Source organism: Ceratotherium simum, chromosome 3 (assembly GCF_057802395.1).
Source record: "Ceratotherium simum simum isolate JZ-2026a chromosome 3, ASM5780239v1, whole genome shotgun sequence".
NCBI classification, from domain to species: domain Eukaryota; kingdom Metazoa; phylum Chordata; class Mammalia; order Perissodactyla; family Rhinocerotidae; genus Ceratotherium; species Ceratotherium simum.
In genome coordinates this window covers 94,772,916-94,791,658 of record NC_141902.1, presented here as the reverse complement: position 1 = coordinate 94,791,658, position 18,743 = coordinate 94,772,916, and the positions used below count along the sequence as shown (strand labels likewise).

General features: G+C 44.7%; 1 protein-coding gene, 1 long non-coding RNA gene and 1 other non-coding gene across 14 annotated transcripts in view; 1 reads left to right on the top strand and 2 right to left on the bottom strand.

The window, feature by feature from the left end:
• FSD2 (fibronectin type III and SPRY domain containing 2) overlaps positions 1 to 9,869 on the top strand; it is a 22,180-nt gene extending 12,311 nt beyond the window's left edge. For both annotated transcript variants that reach the window (XM_087429013.1, XM_004431986.3), the window contains 4 exons: positions 933 to 1,066; positions 3,353 to 3,485; positions 6,893 to 7,069; positions 9,617 to 9,869. In XM_087429013.1, the coding sequence (XP_087285139.1) occupies positions 933 to 1,066; positions 3,353 to 3,485; positions 6,893 to 7,069; positions 9,617 to 9,869 (697 nt within the window). The remainder of the gene's footprint in view (positions 1 to 932; positions 1,067 to 3,352; positions 3,486 to 6,892; positions 7,070 to 9,616) is intronic.
• LOC106802075 (uncharacterized) lies at positions 9,102 to 18,743 on the bottom strand. Of its 11 annotated transcripts, none has more exons than XR_015551640.1 (6): positions 17,611 to 18,743; positions 17,037 to 17,141; positions 16,171 to 16,249; positions 14,793 to 14,953; positions 12,149 to 12,184; positions 9,102 to 11,644 (listed from the first exon to the last, which is right to left on the bottom strand). It is a non-coding gene; the product is annotated as an uncharacterized LOC106802075 (long non-coding RNA). The 11 variants fall into 11 exon arrangements; XR_015551644.1 differs by having other exon boundaries at positions 14,793 to 16,249; positions 17,611 to 17,775; positions 18,592 to 18,743; XR_015551639.1 differs by having other exon boundaries at positions 14,793 to 16,249.
• Positions 13,249 to 13,376, bottom strand: LOC147917695 (small Cajal body-specific RNA 15). Its single transcript, XR_015551799.1, has one exon.

Below are 18,743 nucleotides of genomic sequence, written 5' to 3'. Positions count from 1 at the left end.
CTCAGCTCAAAAATCACCTCTCCCCCCCTTATACACCTTGTTTTCAACTTGTCATGATTACCATCTTACATTTCTTCCAGTGATGACTTGAGGAATGCCTCTCTTCTCATCTAGACTATAGCTCTATGAGGGCAGGGGCTACATTCTGTTTTCCCCAAGGCTTCCCTATACAGTACCTGGAACCTAAGGTGCTTAGTTAGTGTTTACTGAATGAATATGTAGAAGTGCCCCTCTGGCCTGGAGCTGCAGCGCAGAGGTGACCTGGACATCCTGGCCTCGTCAGGCAAGGGCATCATACCTGTAAACGGGCATCACTCTGAAGGCTTCTCTTGCCCACTGGATGGAAAGGGGGCTGGCAACAGCAGGAATACAGACTGGCAATTATGGGCTTGTATTCCTGTATAGTACAATTTAGATAAATTGGATTATTCCCAGTAGGCAGCTGTTCTCAAAGGGGTCAACAACATTGGGCTTCTGTGGGCCTTTTCAGCTTGAGTCAGGGTCATTTCTTCATAAACACACATGGAGAGCCTGCTATGGGCCCAGCACTGCACTAAGGTAAGTGGTCTTCAGCCCCTGCCCTGGGAGAGGCTATGATCCCACCAGACAGATGGAGACACACCGGATTGGATGGCGTGCTCGCCTCCACTGATGCAGCATTAGACACACGCCAAGCACGGTACTACGGGCTGGGAAAACAGGGTTGGGAGCTTGGAGGGAAAATAGCCATGGACACAAGAAAACGAGGAAAGTGGCCCTGAGGCCACTGGAGGGAGCACCGAAGGGGGGCCAACACTCCGGGCTGTGCTGTGGGTCAGAGGGCAGGGGGACGAGGGTAAGTTGAAAATACCAGCTTCGAAAGGGAGGACTGGTGCTTGGCTGGCCACCCCGGCCCCACCCCATGGTGACTGTGGCTCTGCTTCCTTGCCTAGGTCTGTTGTGGGCATCCCGACCTGCGAGGCCCTGGTGCAGCTGCAGCCCCGGCAGAGATACATGATCTACGTGCGAGCCCTCAACGTGGGGGGCCCCAGTGCAAGGAGCGAGCCTGCTACCGTCCACACCACAGGTCTGTGCCCCCAGCCACTTACACTCTGGGCCCCAAAGTGACCACTCTGTGGCAGACTCAGTGCTGAGATGACTTCATTGGAAAATAGATGTGTTCACAGACATGAACACATGGCAAGTCAGGCCAGGAAGGGGCTCAGGGGTGATTCAAGCCCTGCAGTCCCATGTTACAGATGGGGGACTGAAGGTCCAAGTCATAGAGCAAGCTGGTGGCTGAGCAAGTGTTAGAACTCAAGGTTTTTCTCGACAGCCCTCAGGTGGGCTAGAGGCTTGTCACACTGGACCTGGCTGGCCCAGACACCCCATATCTCCCACAGGCTGAATACCACCCCTGGGACGGGGTCTTGATGAAATTCCCAGCAAGAGCCATTGGCCTTGGCTTATCTCCCTGTTCCCATTATCAGCCCAAGCATCTTCGCACCCACAGGCCCAACTTAGACCTGGCTTCCCAGCCTTCTCCCAGGCCCTGGGAGGGCCTGGGTACCCACATCCCCAAGTCCAGCTCCTTTCCACTTCTCACTTGCCATCGATGTCATCAAATTGTCATATGTCATGTCCAAGTCTTGAGTCAGCAAAGACATCACTAGAAACATTCCATACATCTCCTGCTGTCCCGGTCTTGCTGTGGCTCTGCGTTCTGAGCTTGGCCAAGCTGCACTGAAGCCAGCTGGCTCTTCTCAGACCTCAGGGAGCAAGTGGGCTCAGGCTGGCTGATTGAGTGACGTGCAGGTGAGATGCAGAAGCAGGGAGCCTGGGCCCAGGGCTCGGGGGACAACATTCCCTGGACTGGGATCTTTCACTGAGGGCCACTGTGTGATTTTGTCCTCATTTCTAATGCCAGGAGGACAGGTGCATGATTAGTCCCCACTTATGTTCCTTCCACACAGATGGAAAAACAAGTGAAGTGGCCACCTAAGGTGGTGGGGCTTAGCCCCGGGGCTAGGACGCAGGTTTTTCTTTTATATCATGCTGGGGCCTTCCTTTGGTTGGGCTGGCACTTCTAATTTCCTGTGCTGACTTGGTGTTTTGAAATGTCAAATTCTGGCTGTTTCAATAAAAAGAAGAGAGCAAAAGGTACAGCCAGCTCTTGATTATTCAGTCATCTCTGAATTTGTTCAAATAATTTTTTAAGAGTCTATTTATGAAAAACTTGAACATGAATCAGCAAAAAACATTATATATTCAAAAATAATCCTATTTGGGATTAGAGAGCAGGCAGTAAGGGCCACACATGTCGGTTGCAAGGGAAGAACCTGCCTTGCCCTCACCAGTCAGCTCAGATAGCAAACAAAATTTCCAGCAGCATCAAATTGTGAAAATAATTGTGAACAGCTCGATGGCGATGGCTGAACTAGGGTTTGAGACAATAAGAAGTGACAGAATGGGAACTTAAGAAGAGCTTGGTAAAGAGACAATAATGGAGAATGAGTTACTATGTTCCTAAATAATGGATTTTTTTTTTTTACTAAATAATTTTTTATTAAATCTATTCTGTTCCACTTTTTGAAGAGCTGTGTTTTAACCTGATTTGGGGATGGCTCTAACCTCCCTTCTTCTCCCCCAATGCCCTAAGTAGAAGTTGAACGTTGAATTTTGCAAACCTTTATCACACTGATCATTAAGAATTCCCTCAGTTCCTTTCTCCTTCGGCTGGTAGGTTAGAAATTCTTGTCTGGGGGCCAGCCCGGTGGCGCAAGCGGTTAAGTGCACGCGCTCCGCTGCGGCGGCCCGGGGTTCGCCGGTTCGGATCCCGGGCGCGCACCGATGCATCACTTGGCAGGCCATGCTGTGACGGCGTCCCATATAAAGTGGAGGAAGATGGGCACAGATGTTAGCCCAGGGCCAGTCTTCCTCAGCAAAAAAAGAGGAGGACTGGCAGATGTTAGCACAGGGCTGATCTTCCTCACACACGCACACAAAATTTTTTAAATATAAAAAACAAAAAGAAAAGAAGTTCTTGTCCGTGTGTAGGCATTTACAGCCTCGCAGGTAAGAGCACAGCATCTGGAATCAAGTCTGCATTCTATCATTTGCTAAGGGTCACTGTGAGGACCAGATGAGGTAAGACTTGCACCCTGCTTAGCTTAGTACCCAACACACAGTAACAGCCCAGTCCATGTTAATCGCCCTATTACCGTGAGGGTTATCATTACGGAAGGTCCAGGCCTGCGGGTATCACCCGGAAGCTAAGCCAGCAGGTGCAGTAAGCCCTCTGCCCACGGGGTCAGTGTTGAGAAGGCAGTGAAGAGATCAGCTGGGGACCTTGGTGTGTTCCCTCCCCTCACAGGCAGCTACTTCCACCTCAACAAGCACACCTGTCACCCCTGGCTGACCATTTCTGAGGATGGGCTCACAGTTGTACGAAGCGAAAAGAAAACCTCTGCAGGGGAGCCGTTCCCCAGCAACACCCGGTTTACCAGGTACCTTATCAACCGCTCACTGGAACATTCTGTGAACCTCCCTAATAACACTGTTATTCAGGTAAAACTGGATTATGACAAATGGATGCAGCCTTGAAGGGGGAAAGAAAACCCAGAAATGAGTGAGGGGATAGGGGCCTGGTAGGGAGGGGAGGACAGGAGAAGAGGGCTGGCTGGTGCAGACAGAAGAGACACGTTGTGGCCTCCGAGTCCTGGGCTGCCAGAGCTGGAGAGTCAGGTCAGGAGGCGATGGGCATGAGGGTCACGCTGTCAGGCAATAGGAGAACAGAAACAAGGAGCCCAGTGCTCTTTCTCCCACACTGTGAAACCTTCCTGACGAGGATCTGGCGATGGAGTGAGCCTAGGCCGGAGCTGGTGGGGAAAATGGTGATCGTGCTAGTGCGTGACCCAAGGGAGGGGTGGTCACCAAAGATGCACGCTGTCTAGATCTGTGGCTATTTCCAGAGCTTAGTACCCAATGCTGAAGTGATTTACTTATACCTTACTTCCTTCCAAATGCTTAAAGAAGGATTAAAATACGAGGCAAATATACTCTACTGAAACAGAGAAATTAAAGCAATGAAGGAAAAAGAACACAGATAGGCAACAGCTACTTCTCTTCCTAAGATTAAACACTAAACGTGGCTCTCAGCTTCCTGGTAGTCAGGGCAAAAAGAGGTCTTGGTAGTTTGATTTAGAGTCAGGAGGATCTTCCAAGGAAGAAAAGGGGCTCTCCTGTGGGGGCCGGAAATCCACGGATGAAAACTGTATCTAGGACCCTCCCTGCCTGGGTCCTCGCCTATCCCCACAGCTGGCTCTTCTTCCGACGCTGGCTCCCTGCTGGCCTTTTTTACCGCTATGTGTTAAGCACCTACTGTATGTAAGCGTTGGCGTGAAATAGCAGAACTTCACAGGGTACAGTGGAAACAACTTTATCCTTTCTCACCTCTGCCCATTCAACCCAAGGTTGGGGGCATGAAGAGGAATAAGAAGCAATAAAGGTCTTACTTGTGTTAAAAAACAAAATTCAGCTGAGTACATTTTAAATATTTTTGGCTTTATTCAATGATTCAGGAATTGGGCAGCATTCAATCTAGCAGACAGCAAGGAGCTCTGAGGAGCTGCACAAAATGAAAGACATTTATAGGCAGAAGGGAGCAGGAATAAGGAGGTTATAGTAGGCAAAAAAGTGGGTTGGTTATGGCAAGGTTCCTTTCCTTCACGGGACAGCAGGAATCAGGCAGATCACCTAACTAGTGCTGGTCAGGCAATTCCTGATTAACCAGTTTAAGATTCCATTTCTGGGAGAGCCGAAACTATAAGTTGTCTCGGTTTGGTGAAGTCCTTTAGCATAAAGGGACTCCATCTTGAGCCTGTTGTCTTGTTTTTAACATTGGCTGTACCAATGCGATGTTTAAAGCTGACTCTCCCTCATGGGCACTTCCGTGGGCTCCTCAGCAATTCCCCAGGTAGGCCCCTCTGATGGCAGTTCTCTCCCTCTTGTGGCCCCTCACACCCATCAACCTCCAACACTACAACTCCAGGCTCTTTCTGCCGAGGTCTCCTCAACCCTTGCAGGAAGCTCTCTTGGACAGGATCCCCTCAAAAACCAGACAGAGACAGCCCTCCTATGGTGGGTTCCATTCACCTGGGCCTCTGAAAACACACACCTTTGACCAGGCCACTGCTGCTTCACTCTGTGTGAACTGTGAAAAAGCTCCCTGGGCAGACATAGCCTCAAGCACAGGATCCATAATGGGAAGAGGTGGAGGATGAGGCAGAAAAGATAGATAAGGTCCAGTGCAAAGAAAAAGTCTGTATTTTATCCTTTAGGTGGTGGGAATTACTGGAGAATTAAAGTAGGGGAATGATCTGATCAGATTTATGTTTCAAAAAGTTCACACTACGTGGTGAAGTATGAGCTGGGGAAGGAGCAGGAGAGGCAGATGGGGAACAAGGAGACCAGGGAGGAGGCTGTGGAGGCCTTGACTAAATCAGCAGAAGGGTGGACAAGAGGAGCCAGTGGATTCAACAGATACTTAGCACATACAACCAACGAGGAGAGTGGCCAACTGGCTAAGGGGCAAGTGGAGGAGGGACAAGTCAGGGACTGTAATATCAGTGCCCTATTTACAGAGTAGTCATCAGGTGCTGCACACTTCCCATGGCTTTACATGGATTATCTCACTGAATCATTACAACGGCCTGTGAGGGCCATACTATTATCAGTCCCATTTGACAGATGAGAAGACTGTGGCACAGAGAAGTTAAGCAATTTGCCCAACGGCACGCTGCTATTAAGAGTTGGGAGTCAGAATTCAACTAGAAGCTGACCTTGTAACCACTACATTATTCTTTAGTTTTCTATCTTGGGTTACTGTGTAATGAGTCTATTAAGCAAAATGCAGAAAACATGCGAGGTATATACCCCTCCCCACCACATCCAAAACACAAACTTTTGTAGGTGGGAGGAGTAGTAATATGATAATTTCAGTTTGGGACATCCTGAGTTAGAAACAACAGGTGGGTGGAAATGTGGGTCTGGAGCCTGGAACAGACATGGCTTCATTTTATAGACGAGGAGTTAAATAAGGTACACTCTCCTTCCCAAAGCTTTTCGAGGGTGTTTAGAACGTGGCGTTCTGAGAGTAGAGATAGTGTGTTTAATGACAGCTGAATAAATCTGCCTAGGGATTTGGAGAGCTACATAAAGTTGGGTAATGTAGGAGGCTCCTGCAGGAGGTAGAATATCTACCTTGGGGACACTGATGTGATCTGATCTCCAGTGAAAACCTTCCCCGGTAGAGTGCTTTATTGTTGTAGAACAAAACATAACTGTGACCTATGTAAGTGTAGTTGTTTCCAGTGAAATCTTGGCGATAGATCTTAACATCTTGTGAGGAATGGGCTATTTTGTTCTTCTTCGGTCTGCCTCTGAAATCAGAATCCTTGCCTCCTACCTGTAGCTATCTCTAACAGAAGCATCACCTCAGAGACCGTCCATGCTAGTGTTGTAGTATAAGTGAGTGCTGGCCTGTCCTGAACTTCAAGCACGTGGTTGCCTTGACTATGCTGTGTTCTGTGAGATTTCAATCCCTTTCCTTTTTTTGAATAAGTGAACCAAACCTTTTTGTTACTTTAAAAGCCCAATCATTTAAAAAGGCAAACAGACTTTTCTATTGGTTTGTCTCCTCCTCGCCAGCAGTGTAATAACCGTCTTCTCGTCTCCGCATCAGTGAGGAGAGCTCTGAGCGCTCAGGCTGTGCTGCTTTACAAGTGAGGTGTTCAGCACACCTGCCTCCACATTCACAGACCACCTACTGACTGCCCCGGCAGTCGGCCTTGCTCACTCGCACAGCCAGGCTTCGGTCACCCAAGTCACACACGCTTCCACTTTCTAAAACCAGGTGTGTTGCTGTCATGGGAAATCTAATTCCAGTCCGAGGGCGCCATTACTGGGAGGTAGAGGTGGACGAGTGTTTGGACTACACGGTGGGCGTGGCCTTTGAAGATGTCCCTAAACAGAAGGACCTGGGAGCAGACTGCTTCTCCTGGTGCCTGAGGCACACATTTGCGTCATCAAGGTAAAGTAAAATCTGGATACCCAAGACTAAGGTTTGCTTTTGAAAGAAGAGAACGAAGGGTTTTCACCAGCAATAATTAAGGCCCATGTGTTTTATAAAATATTCTAAGATATCTCCCTAAAGTCCAGATAAAAAGAGAAAGAGCAGCTTTGGGTACTTTTCTTTCAGACAGAAATAGCTAAATTCATGGAGAACTTGTTATGTGCTAAGCACGTTCTACACTCTTACATGTATTATCTTGTTTACTGCTCACCATCATATTCTCCCATTTTATTTATTTATTTATTTATTTTTTTTTTATTTTATTGTTTTTCCCCCAAAGCCCCAGTACATAGTTGTATGTCATAGTTGCACATCCTTCCGGTTGCTGTATGTGGGACGCGGCCTCAACATGGCTGGACAAGCGGTGCGTCAGTGCGCGCCCAAGATCCAAACCCGGGCCGCCAACAGCAGAGCGCGTGCACTTAACCGCTAAGCCACAGGGCCGGCCCTATATTCTCCCATTTTAAAAACAAGAAAGCTACAATCCACCCAACACGATTCAGATCCAGGCAGTCTGGCTCCAAAGACAGCAGTCTTAACCACTAAGTGATTGGTTTTTCATTTATGTTCAACTTCACCGTTATTAAATGGATACAGTTTGATTTGAAGTCCCAATTCCATCTCTTTAAGTTAAGTGTGGGCAGAGGCTTAATGGTTACAGCTAATTCTGGTTTGCTTCTGCTGTTGAGCACTCTGTCCTCTACACTGGAGCAGTTCTATAAAGCTGGGAAAATCCCACGAGGGCCAGGCCAATGGCCATTTTCAGACTTAGAAAGCCATGGCTACAACCTCCCTTCATCTCAAAAACTGCACAAAAAGTTTACCATACCATTTTCCCAGCACCCCTTGTACTATGGGGCCTCTGACCCTCGTTTGCTGAACCCTATTAATGTTTCATCCGATGTTCTGTGCCCATGAGCCTCCATCATGGTTAAACAGTATCTGTCATGCCCAACCATAAGTGGGAAGACCAACTTTCTGCCTGTGAGATATTTAGACTATAAGGGACTCTACTAAAACTCAGACCCAATTTGGGGAATGCAAGAAATACTATGCACTGAGCCAAATATTGTATTTGGAGATTCTGCCTGAAGTAAGATTAAAAATCCAAGTCTCCTCTCCTAGAAAGGTAAGAACAAGGCACAGAGAAAAACTAGGGGAACATAAAGGAAGTGTAGGAATCTGCGTGTAGCGGGACAGGTGAGGAGGTTCAAAGACAGAAGAGGAGAGACAACATGAGAGACAAAGAAAAAGGGCGGGCAAAAAGCCAAGCACTAGCAGTCCCATCTTGGAAAGCTGTACAAGAGTTTGTGTGTGTTACCTGTAGAGAATGAGAGTAAGGTATCCTAGCTGACTCATGTTTTTTGGTTCAGTCTTAGACTCTATTGGTGGTGGGAGGGAAAGTAGAAGGAAGGCCTAACAGCTTCTGGTAGCTGCTCAGTTAAGAAACAAAGCTGAGGGGAAGAGGTGAACTGGGATGGAGATAGGCTGGCTTGCTTTGACACACCTGGATCGTATTCTAAGCAGTCATCTCAGCCATCTGGACCAGCATGCTGGCACACACAGCTCTTCAAACATCTGTAGGTAGCAGGGTTAGGAAATTCCCGTGCCTGGCTTTGTTTTCAGCCATATTCATAGCACACAGGAGAAGCAACCTCCTCTCCTGGTGAAAAGATCCCCAGCATGTGAAAGGGTGCTGAACCATGACAGGCCGCGGGATGCCCTGCTCAGTTTCAAAGTTGAAGAACTAGATGCCTTCAGAGTACTTGTGCACTGATTACAAAAACCAAAGGCCCATTTTGTTACATGAAAGATCATTAGGTTCCCTGTTTCAAATGTCTTTATTGCAAGGGATCTACACATCTGAATCTTGAAATCCAAACTTTATTTATTTATTTATTTATTTGTGAGGAAGATCAGCCCTGAGCTAACATCCATGCCAATCTTCCTTTTTGCTGAGGAAGATCGGCTCTAACATCTATTGCCAATCCTCCTCCTTTTTTTTTTTTTTCCCCAAAGCCCCAGTAGATAGCTGTATGTCATAGTTGCACATCCTTATAGTTGCTGTATGTGGGACACGGCCTCAGCATGGCTGGAGAAGCGGTGCATCGATGTGCGCCCGGGATCCGAACCCGGGCCGCCAGTAGCGGAGTGCGCACACTTAACCGCTAAGCCACGGGGCCGGCCCCCAAACTTTTTAAATGTACTATTTCTATACATACACACATTTCTATACATATTTTGATGTAATATGAGTTTATGATACTGTATGTAAGTTTCTTAGGTTAATAAGTTGCTCAGAAAGAGTTTAAAAATATAAGTTTCTTAGGACAAATTTTAGAGAAAAGATATCGAGTACAGTTTTAGAAATGGCCTGTTACTTTGGTAGTCATTTAATAAAAGGAAATAATACAATCATAGGAATATTTGAATAAAATGAATATGAAATATTCTGTTAATAGCCCATGTACAGAATTTCTGAAGCTTTGTTAATTTAATCTTCAGGCATAAGTATGAATTTCTACACAACAAGACGACTCCAGATATAAGAATAACAGTTTTCCCAAGGAAGCTTGGCATTCTATTAGACTATGAAAATTCAAAATTGTCATTTTTCAATGTGGACATTTCTCAGCATCTATACACATTTGGTTGTCAGTTTCGCCAATTTGTGCATCCCTGTTTTTCTCTGGAAAAGCCCGGATGTCTAAAGATACATAATGGAGTTTCAATGCCAAAGCACGTCACTTTCTATTAGACCTATCTGATGGCCAGCTTCCTGTCTCTCTTCTGCGTCTACGCCTCTCCCAGCCACTCACACCTCAGCTGGCTGAACTCGGCATTCAAGACCACGTGTCCAGCACAATTTGTGGCTCATGTTATTATCTGGCAGACTGGTGTGCTGGCACTGATTTCACCTGACCTGGATTGTAGTCCTGTGCACTGCCACCTGTGTGATGATAGGTTAGTCATTACCAGGCCTAGCTGTAAAATGAGGGCTCAGACTAAATGAACTCAAAGGTCTTTCAAGTTATCAAATTATATTGGTCTATTTGTGTACATGCAAGGTATCTGAGTTTCCAAGGCTTTCAGAGCTTGGGGGATGGGGAGGGAAGAGATACAACAGTGTTAGTGGCTCCAGCAGCCCCAGCACACTCGTGACATTTCAGCCAAGAACAGACTTGAGAAGGCAAGAGTCTATCCACAAAGAGAAGCACGGAAGCCCTGTGCCCTTCTCCTCTCCTGTTTTCCCAGTAGTCAGCGGCACTGTGATGAGTTTCTCCCACTGTACACCCTTTGCAACAACCTGTTCCTCTCCCTCATAGTACTCACCCCACTCTAATTTTGAAATGGCCTTTATAAGGCCTAATTCCATGAAGGCAGGACAGTGTCTGTCTTGTTCATCAGTTCCCAAGGGCTAACACATAACAGGTGTACACCAAATATCTGCTGAATAAACGAGTTTCTTCTTCATCCAACCACTGCTCTTCAGCCTCTCACTGCTCTCCATGTGAGGGACGGCAGGGCTCTTTCAAAATGAAAACAAAGGACCTATGGCCAGGAGACGGAAAATACCTGGAGGGGAGGTAGCACCAAGGAACAGAAGGCATCTGTGGCTTGATGACAAGATTGGGAAAAATGGAACACTACAATTACATGCTTCTTCGTGTCACACAGCAGCCTACACATAAATGTGGTGTTTTCACTGCTTGTGTGGGTTAAGGGATCAGGGGATAGATTTGGAGAAAACAGAAAACATTAGTTGCAACTATTCTAGGAACTGTCCTGTAATGTAAAGAGAACCAGATCTGAAATCAGAAGACCTAGGTTTGATTGCTACTTTGTAGCTACTTTGCCTTACGACCCTAGAAATGTCACATCATCTTCCAGAGCTGTTTCCCTTTAAACAGAGAAAAATAATACTTCTCTTATAGGATTGGGAGATTTAATGACAAACATGAGAACGCCTAACAGTATATGACATATAGCAAATGCACAATTTTTTAAAAGAAAACATCAGCCCAGCAAGGTGCAAAGCTGAGCACTGGTGGGAGAGGTAGTCTCCAGGCAGCAGCTTTTGGGCAGCCTGCCTCACTGCTCTCATGCCCTTTTGTGACCTCAATGCCCAGCCCCACCAGCCGCATTCCTGGTTGTCCAGTTCGTTTCTAGTTGCCACTTAAAGCTCTGCACACAAAGCATTTTCAAGCTTCCGAGTCAAGATGCAGAGTAAATGACTCCACTTGTGAAGCAATTCTCAGAGACAATTTAGTATTGTGCCCCATGGACGCCCCTAAACAGCTTGCCCCTCATCTTATCACTTAAGGTTTTGTGTTAACTGAAAAACCGTTCACTTTAAAACTTGCATGTTTTCCAGCACACTCCCAGTCTGACACAACACCTCTTATCTCCTCTCAAAACTGCCTACTGCTATAAACAGAAGTTCAGATTCCTGCATTAATGACTCACCTTCACAATCTTACAGCTCGTTGCGTGCACGCACGCGCACCTGACCTGCCAAGCTGGATCACTACCCTGAAATGAGGAAGGTACAACCAACGTAAGCACAGAAACAATTCAAGTCATAAACAATTAAAATATACATATGTGTATATTCAAAAATGTTCTCAGCTACTGAAATAGAAACTACCAAGTAGGAAGTAGGACATCACAGATAAGGCAAGTTTGAATTCAGGGTTCTAACAGGCTTTATGGAGTACCTCACATGAATATGAACATGGATAAAATGGGTAAAAACTCGGCACCTATAAGGTTTTAATAAAATTTTATTTGACCACGAAAAAACTGTCTAGAATTAGCTTTGACATTTAAAATCCACTTAATTTAAACAAGGTAGATGCATCACAATTATTCAGCATCAAGAACCTTTGTTTAAACATGTTTCTCATCTTTTAGAAGAAAAAATAAGTCTAGAACAGAAGCAAAACAAAACTTTGTTTTTTTGGTAAAATATTGCAATTCCTTAAAATACCATGAACACTCTGCTAAAACTAAATTTCAACAAGGGGCAGGATTTACCTCAAGGCCATGTTTCCCTGCAACCTGCTGATAAATCTGTTAAAAAACAAAACAGAAAAAGATTTTTAACAAGTCAGACCATTGTAGCCACAATTCCTGATAATGGGTAGTTAAAACAAAAGATACCAAAATCTGTTCCTTTCTCAGCTTTACCTATATTACTTTACAACTCCTGAGCAAGTTATTAACATAAGCTTTGGCTTCCCCACCTTAACAAAGGGGAAAGAGAATAGGTAAAACCACCACAGTCTTGGTGTAAACTAACATGGGTTTATAATTTTATTTATTTATTTATTTTCCCCCAAAGTCCCAGTAGATAGTTGTATGTCATAGCTGCACCTCCTTCTAGTTGCTGTATGTGGGACGCGGCGTCAGCATGGCCGGAGAAGCGGTGCGTCGGTGCGCGCCCGGAATCCGAACCCAGGCCGCCAGCAGCGGAGTGCACGCACTTAACCGCTAAGCCACAGGGCCAGCCCTAACATGGGTTTAGTAATGCAGAATATTCAGAATTTAAGGCACCCCTATGAGATGGGATTGGGAAGTTGGTTAGACTTGGGATACAAAATGACATTGGTTTCTGGAAAAATTAAATTGCCTTTTAATTGGAAAAGTGTATGTTTAATAATTGACTTCCTGCTGGTTCAAACAATGATATGCAATCACGTGTACACATCCAACAAAATATTTCTGAAGTGTGTGCTTGGTCAGCAGCATAAAGCAGAGCAAATGCATGGGCAATGAGGCCTTTTTCTTAATATTTCTCATCCTCTAAAATCTGTTAAAATCATAATTTTACAAGGCTCACACACTGGCAGCTTCCCCCGCACAATTCACCATTATACGGCATTCTGTACATGAGACCAGGTCGCTCTCTATCCAAGGAGGTTTAGCTACCAGAAAACTTCCTAGACCCTATGAAAACTGCACTACAAGAAAGGTCCCCCCCTCACTTCCCTAAACAACTTTTCCAATTTCTAGTCACCTACCTATCAATTAGTAAAATAAGATTCTCTTGAGTTCACTCTGTCCTTCTCCACCCTTACTCATCTATAAATTTACTATTCCTATTTTCTATAGGAAGACAATGGAAAGTGTATAACTGCTGTTGGTAGATAAGTAGATCTTGAATTTATTTTGCAAACAAGAACTGTTCTATCTACCTTTTCATTTAGGAGGCTAAAAGCAGAGTCAGCTTGACTTCAAGGACTCCATTCTCTTAAGTCTCCAGAGAATATGACCAAGTTCAGCTTTTAAAACACTGTCTTCTAGTATGTCAATATATTAAGGGAATGAGAATTTACAATAATAATAATTATTATTATTATTATTATTATTTTTTGTGAGGAAGATCGGCCCTGAGCTAACATCTGCCAACCCTCCTCTTTTTTTGCTGAGGAAGACAGCTAACATCCAGGCCCATCTTCCTCCACTTTATATGGGACGCCACCACAGCACGGCTTGACAAGCGGCGCGTCGGTGCGCGCCGGGGATCCAAACCGGTGAACCCCGGGCCGTCGCAGCAAAGCGCGCGCACTTGACAGCTTGTGCCACCGGGCCGGCCCCGAGAATTTATTATTTTTATAACTTCAAGCTTTAAAAGACTTGAACTCTTACATATGCTTGCTTCACTGCAGTGGTTAGTCAATCTAAAATGCAAGATAAGAGTTTGTGATTTGGAAAGAAGACTCCAGCCAGTTAGCATCTTTTCTGTCAGTTAGGAAGTCTCCTGGAAGGAGTGTGGCGATGAGCTGGGCACAACAATTCCCCAAGTTAGAAATTATTTTAGAGATGCTATTGAATGCTGGTTCTTGTCAAGTAGATCATGTCCTACTACTTCACTGTTTGTTTTCTGCTATTTCCCATCCCAGTAAAAAATTAAGCCCGACTCACTGATTGATTGCTTTTTCTTCATTTTCCCAGACTTTAACAGAATCAGGTTTTTCTGCTCTATTTCCACCCTACTCGAATCCTGGTAGAATTAAACTATCGTTTATTATTATACAAATTCAACTAAACAGCATGTAGCCGATTAAAACAACACACAGTCACTCAGACATAGCCAATACAAATGTTTTTGTATTATGAACTTGGATTCAAATCTTGCTCTCTCCCCCATGCTCATTCCTAAGTCTAAACATAGGTCTTTTCTTTGAAAGGAGCTTAAGAGACCTCCCTTAAACTCAAATAGACAGGATAGGAGACAAGAATATAATCCATTCACTGGGAAAGCACCCAACCAACAAAATTGAGATTTCCCAGCTGTGCATTTTAACAAAGCAGGAAATTAGTTTTCAGTGACGGATTTACTGAGTAGACACATTACTTCTCAGCAAACTCAGAAAGATTCCTACCTTTTGACTTCCTTTCATATCCCAAATACCCATCCAATTAAGGGGGAGAGGGGCAGTGAGAGAGAAAAAACAAGAGAAGCACAATCCAAAAGTAAGGACAGAGCTCTGAACGTATAAAATACGCAATAGCATCTTTTGTACAATCTAATTTATAAACCAGCCACAGATTCCTAGGCACCTAGAATGGACCTCCCCTTCCTTGTCCACCTAATGCCTGTATAGCTCAGGTCACTTCTTGGAAGCACTGCCTAATTCCTCCCTCTCCCAGGCTGAGTTAAGTGCCACACACTCACCTCTTTTAGCACACTTAAGTGGCTGTACTGCAACCACTGGCCTGCCTCTATTCCACTTGACTGTTAAGTTAAGCAAATCAAAGGCAGGAATTGTGCCTTCATAATCTCTAAAGGATCAGAACATGGAAACAACAGCATCTGCTTTCAAAGAGCTCATATACCTGAAAAGAGAAAAAAGACATCAAACTGTCTTCCAAATTAAAAGAAAATCCTCTTCTGTAGAAAGCAACACAGCTTTCAAATTTGTGTGTGTTGCAGGGGGAGAAAGGGAAGGTTAAAAATACATACAAATCGGGGCTAGCCCCATGGCGTGGTAGTTAAGTGCGTGTGCTCCGCTGCTGGTGGCCTGGGTTTGGATCCCAGGCGTGCACTGATGCACTGCTTGTCAGGCCATGCTGTGGCAGCGTCCCATATAAAGTAGAGGAAGATGGGCACACATGTTAGCCCAGGGCCAGCCTTCCTCAGCAAAAAGAGGATTGGCAGATGTTAGCTCAGGGCTGATCTTCCTCACACACACACAAAAAATACATATGAGTCATTCTCAACCTTTCTTCTGTCCTAATACACCTGAGGGATCCGACACATAATCCCATTAGTAACAGCGCTCCATGGTGACTTCTAACCTGGGAAGAGTGGGAGGGGGCTTAGGAGAATCTGGCAGGTAGGGAAGATGCATGTGGTTTAGAATGCTCCTCCCCCATACTGCAAGAGTCCTTTGATATTTAATATTACAGTTTTGACTATTCTTAAGAGAGCCCAAAGATCTACAACATATGTATTTTAAATGCTCCAAAACATAAATTGGGTTCGTATGGCCCGGAGGCTGGTGAGTAGAAGTTACCCTCTTAGCCCTGAGAGAGCTTGATGGACAATCTGATATTACAGCACAACATGACTCTGTGGCTCTCTGCTGGTCTTAGAATCGAAAACTTTTACGGAGGAAAGTGTATGCTGTAAAGGTAATGACAAACTTAAGGACTTAAAAGGATCACAGGTGATTGCTTCTCAAATGTCAAGTGTCTTTTAAGAATCATTTTATGGGAAAGACTTCCTCACAAATGATATAAGCAACAATTAAAGTAGCTCAGTACCAAACAGCAGCCCCTTCCCCCCAACTTCGGCCACATTTATGTATTATACGTAGGGTGAACATCAGATGGACGCCCCCCTCATTACTGAAATGTCATCCTTTCGTAAAAAGTTGACGGATGGCTAGAATTGTCAGACAGTGCAAGTCTATGTTTCATTATTTTAAATCAGAAAAATAACTTCCCAGCCCTTCAAAGAACTTCAGCCAATTTCCCCCAAATAACCACATATAACTATCTATCAAGGATTGCTGCAAAATAGAAGGCATTTTAAGCACCTATTAAATTACCTATTTATGTAATAATTACGAACTCAGCTGTGGGCACGTTTCTGTGCAGTTACTAATCCACTGAAATGTCACGTGAATTCTGGAAGACAGAGAAGGGAGATGGAGGCTGTAACCTGCTGCCGGTCACTGGTAGGGGAAGGTGAGCAAGTTAACTGGCCAAGGGAGCAAGTGAAACAGAAACCGGCTGTGGCTTGTCCATGTCCAAATCCACACAACTGTGGAGTCTTCTGTTCTTAGCTCTTGACTCTCTAGGAGTTGGTCTCAACCATTGTCTGAAGCCTTATACAAATCAACAGGATGAAGAGAACACAAAATGGACATCTGTTTGTATTCCCTGTGCCTCAATACAAGTCTTAGAAATATAACACCGTCCTTATTATTGCATATTTAAGGTGATATTTCTGCTCATGTCACAATCACTTGCAATAGCAATAATTTGTCTACATCATCTAAAATTTCTTTGAAACATCTGCATAGAGCAGTTGTTCTTTAAGTGTGGTCCCAGTGGGGACCCTGACATCCTTTCAGGGGGTTAGTCAAGTCAAAACTATTTTCATAATAATACTAAGACATTATTTGCCCTTTTCACTCTCATTCCATGAATATACAGCAGAGTTCAATCAGAGGCTACACGACCTGTGAGGATACCCATCACTTTAACAACTAAAAAACTGTGTTCTTGTATACAGGCATATCTCCTAGATTTTGTGGGTTCAGTTCTAGACCACTGCAATAAAGCAAATATCACAATAAAGCAAGTCATACAAATTTTTTGGTTTCCCAGTGCATATAAAAGTTATGTTTACACTATACTGTAGTCTATTAAGTATGCAATAGCATTGTGTCTAAAAAAACAATGTACATACCTTAATTAAAAAATACTTTATTGCTAAAAAACGCTAACTATCATCTGAGCCTTCAGTGAGCAGTAATCTTTTCGCTGGTGGAGGGTCTTGCAAAAAATGCAGCATCTGCGAAACTCAATAAAGTGAAGCATAAATATAACAAAGTATGCCTGTATTCCTGTTTTTAGATACTTCTCAATTTTAATTTCTAATACCATAAATATTGATATATAACCCACATAAATGAAAGCTCTTTGGAATCCTCAATAATTTTTAAGGGAATCCTGAGAGCAAAAAGTTTGAAAATCGTTTATAGAGTATTCATGGCTCCCCCATAATGAACATCTAGTTGAATGAGTTCCTCAGCAGTAAGAGTTCCCCTATGTGACACCAACAGTTTTTCAGTATTTGCTAAAATAACCCATTGTTGTTTTCTAGACCTCTTTGGCTCACCCACTTTTCTACATTTCCATTTAATAATATGAGAGAGATGAAAAGATAATGCACAATACATTTAAACAGCTTGAGTGCCAAACACATTATTACTTAAGAAGACAGCAGAGGTATGACTGCAGTGCACTCCACAGCATCTCACCTGGACTTGCCGGCAACTTAGAAGTTCTTTATAGCCGGTTTCTGACTCAGTGTTTTGGATATACATTTCCACGGTTGTTACAGCAAATATTCACAGTGAGAGCTCCGATAATGGTTAGCTCTAAGTCTTCCAGGGTGAGCCCATATCTACGAACCCCAGGACTTTCTGTGTAAAGGTATGTAACAGGTAATGCAAGTTCCATCCTCACATTTTGTTACTACACATACGCTGCTGCATAGGAAATGACAGAAGCGACATGCCAGACTCATCTGCATCTATGGAGCATCTAAAATGTACATAAATGACACAGTTCTAACTCTTGACACATCCTGACCTTGTCTTTGATGGATTCCCACTGCACCTAGAGGTACAGACCCAACCTCTTCACTCCTTTTCATTCCCCCCACCAAAAGACGAATTGTTTCGCAATCCAAAGAGACAGCACGGTGTGGAAGAAAGCATTCTGAGCTGGAAATGAAGAGATCTCGTTTCTGGTCCCGGTTCTATCACCAACAAACGGTGTGGCTTTCGGCCTGTTTCCTCTCACTGCCCTTCAGTTTAAGATAAAACGAGGCGTATGAGCTCGATGGTTCTGTTCCGCCTCTAATACCAAATGTCTTTGCCGGCAGATTCAGGAAGGTTAAAAATTACCAACTGTGTGTGTTTTCAAATTAACGCAACAGGTGCTGCTGCCTCGAGCAGGAGCCGCCGGCTCAGAACGTCTGGGTTTGCACAGGCCCTCACATCATATCCCTTACAAGACACAGGGTATCACCGAGGTGAAATGCACCTACTGAGTTTCTTTCTTAAACTTTACTCCGAGTGTGTATTTCCCCCTTCCACATCTAGCCCCACCACAGTTCCGTGAGCTACCAAGCTCGTTTTCCAGACGAGATCGAGGAAGCTGAACACGAGTCAGGTAGGAATGAGACCTGGGTCTCTGGCGGCGCTGACCCCGCGACAAATACAGCGGCCCCTCACCTCTACTTCGGCTCCCCGCCGGATCCCTGAAGCCTGACACTCCAGCCTGCCTACCAGGACGCTGCCATCACCCGCCCCACAAACCGGTCACAGCTCGGCCTTACGGCCCACAACAAGAAAGCCAGCCTGCGAGTATCTGATTTCGTTCGCAA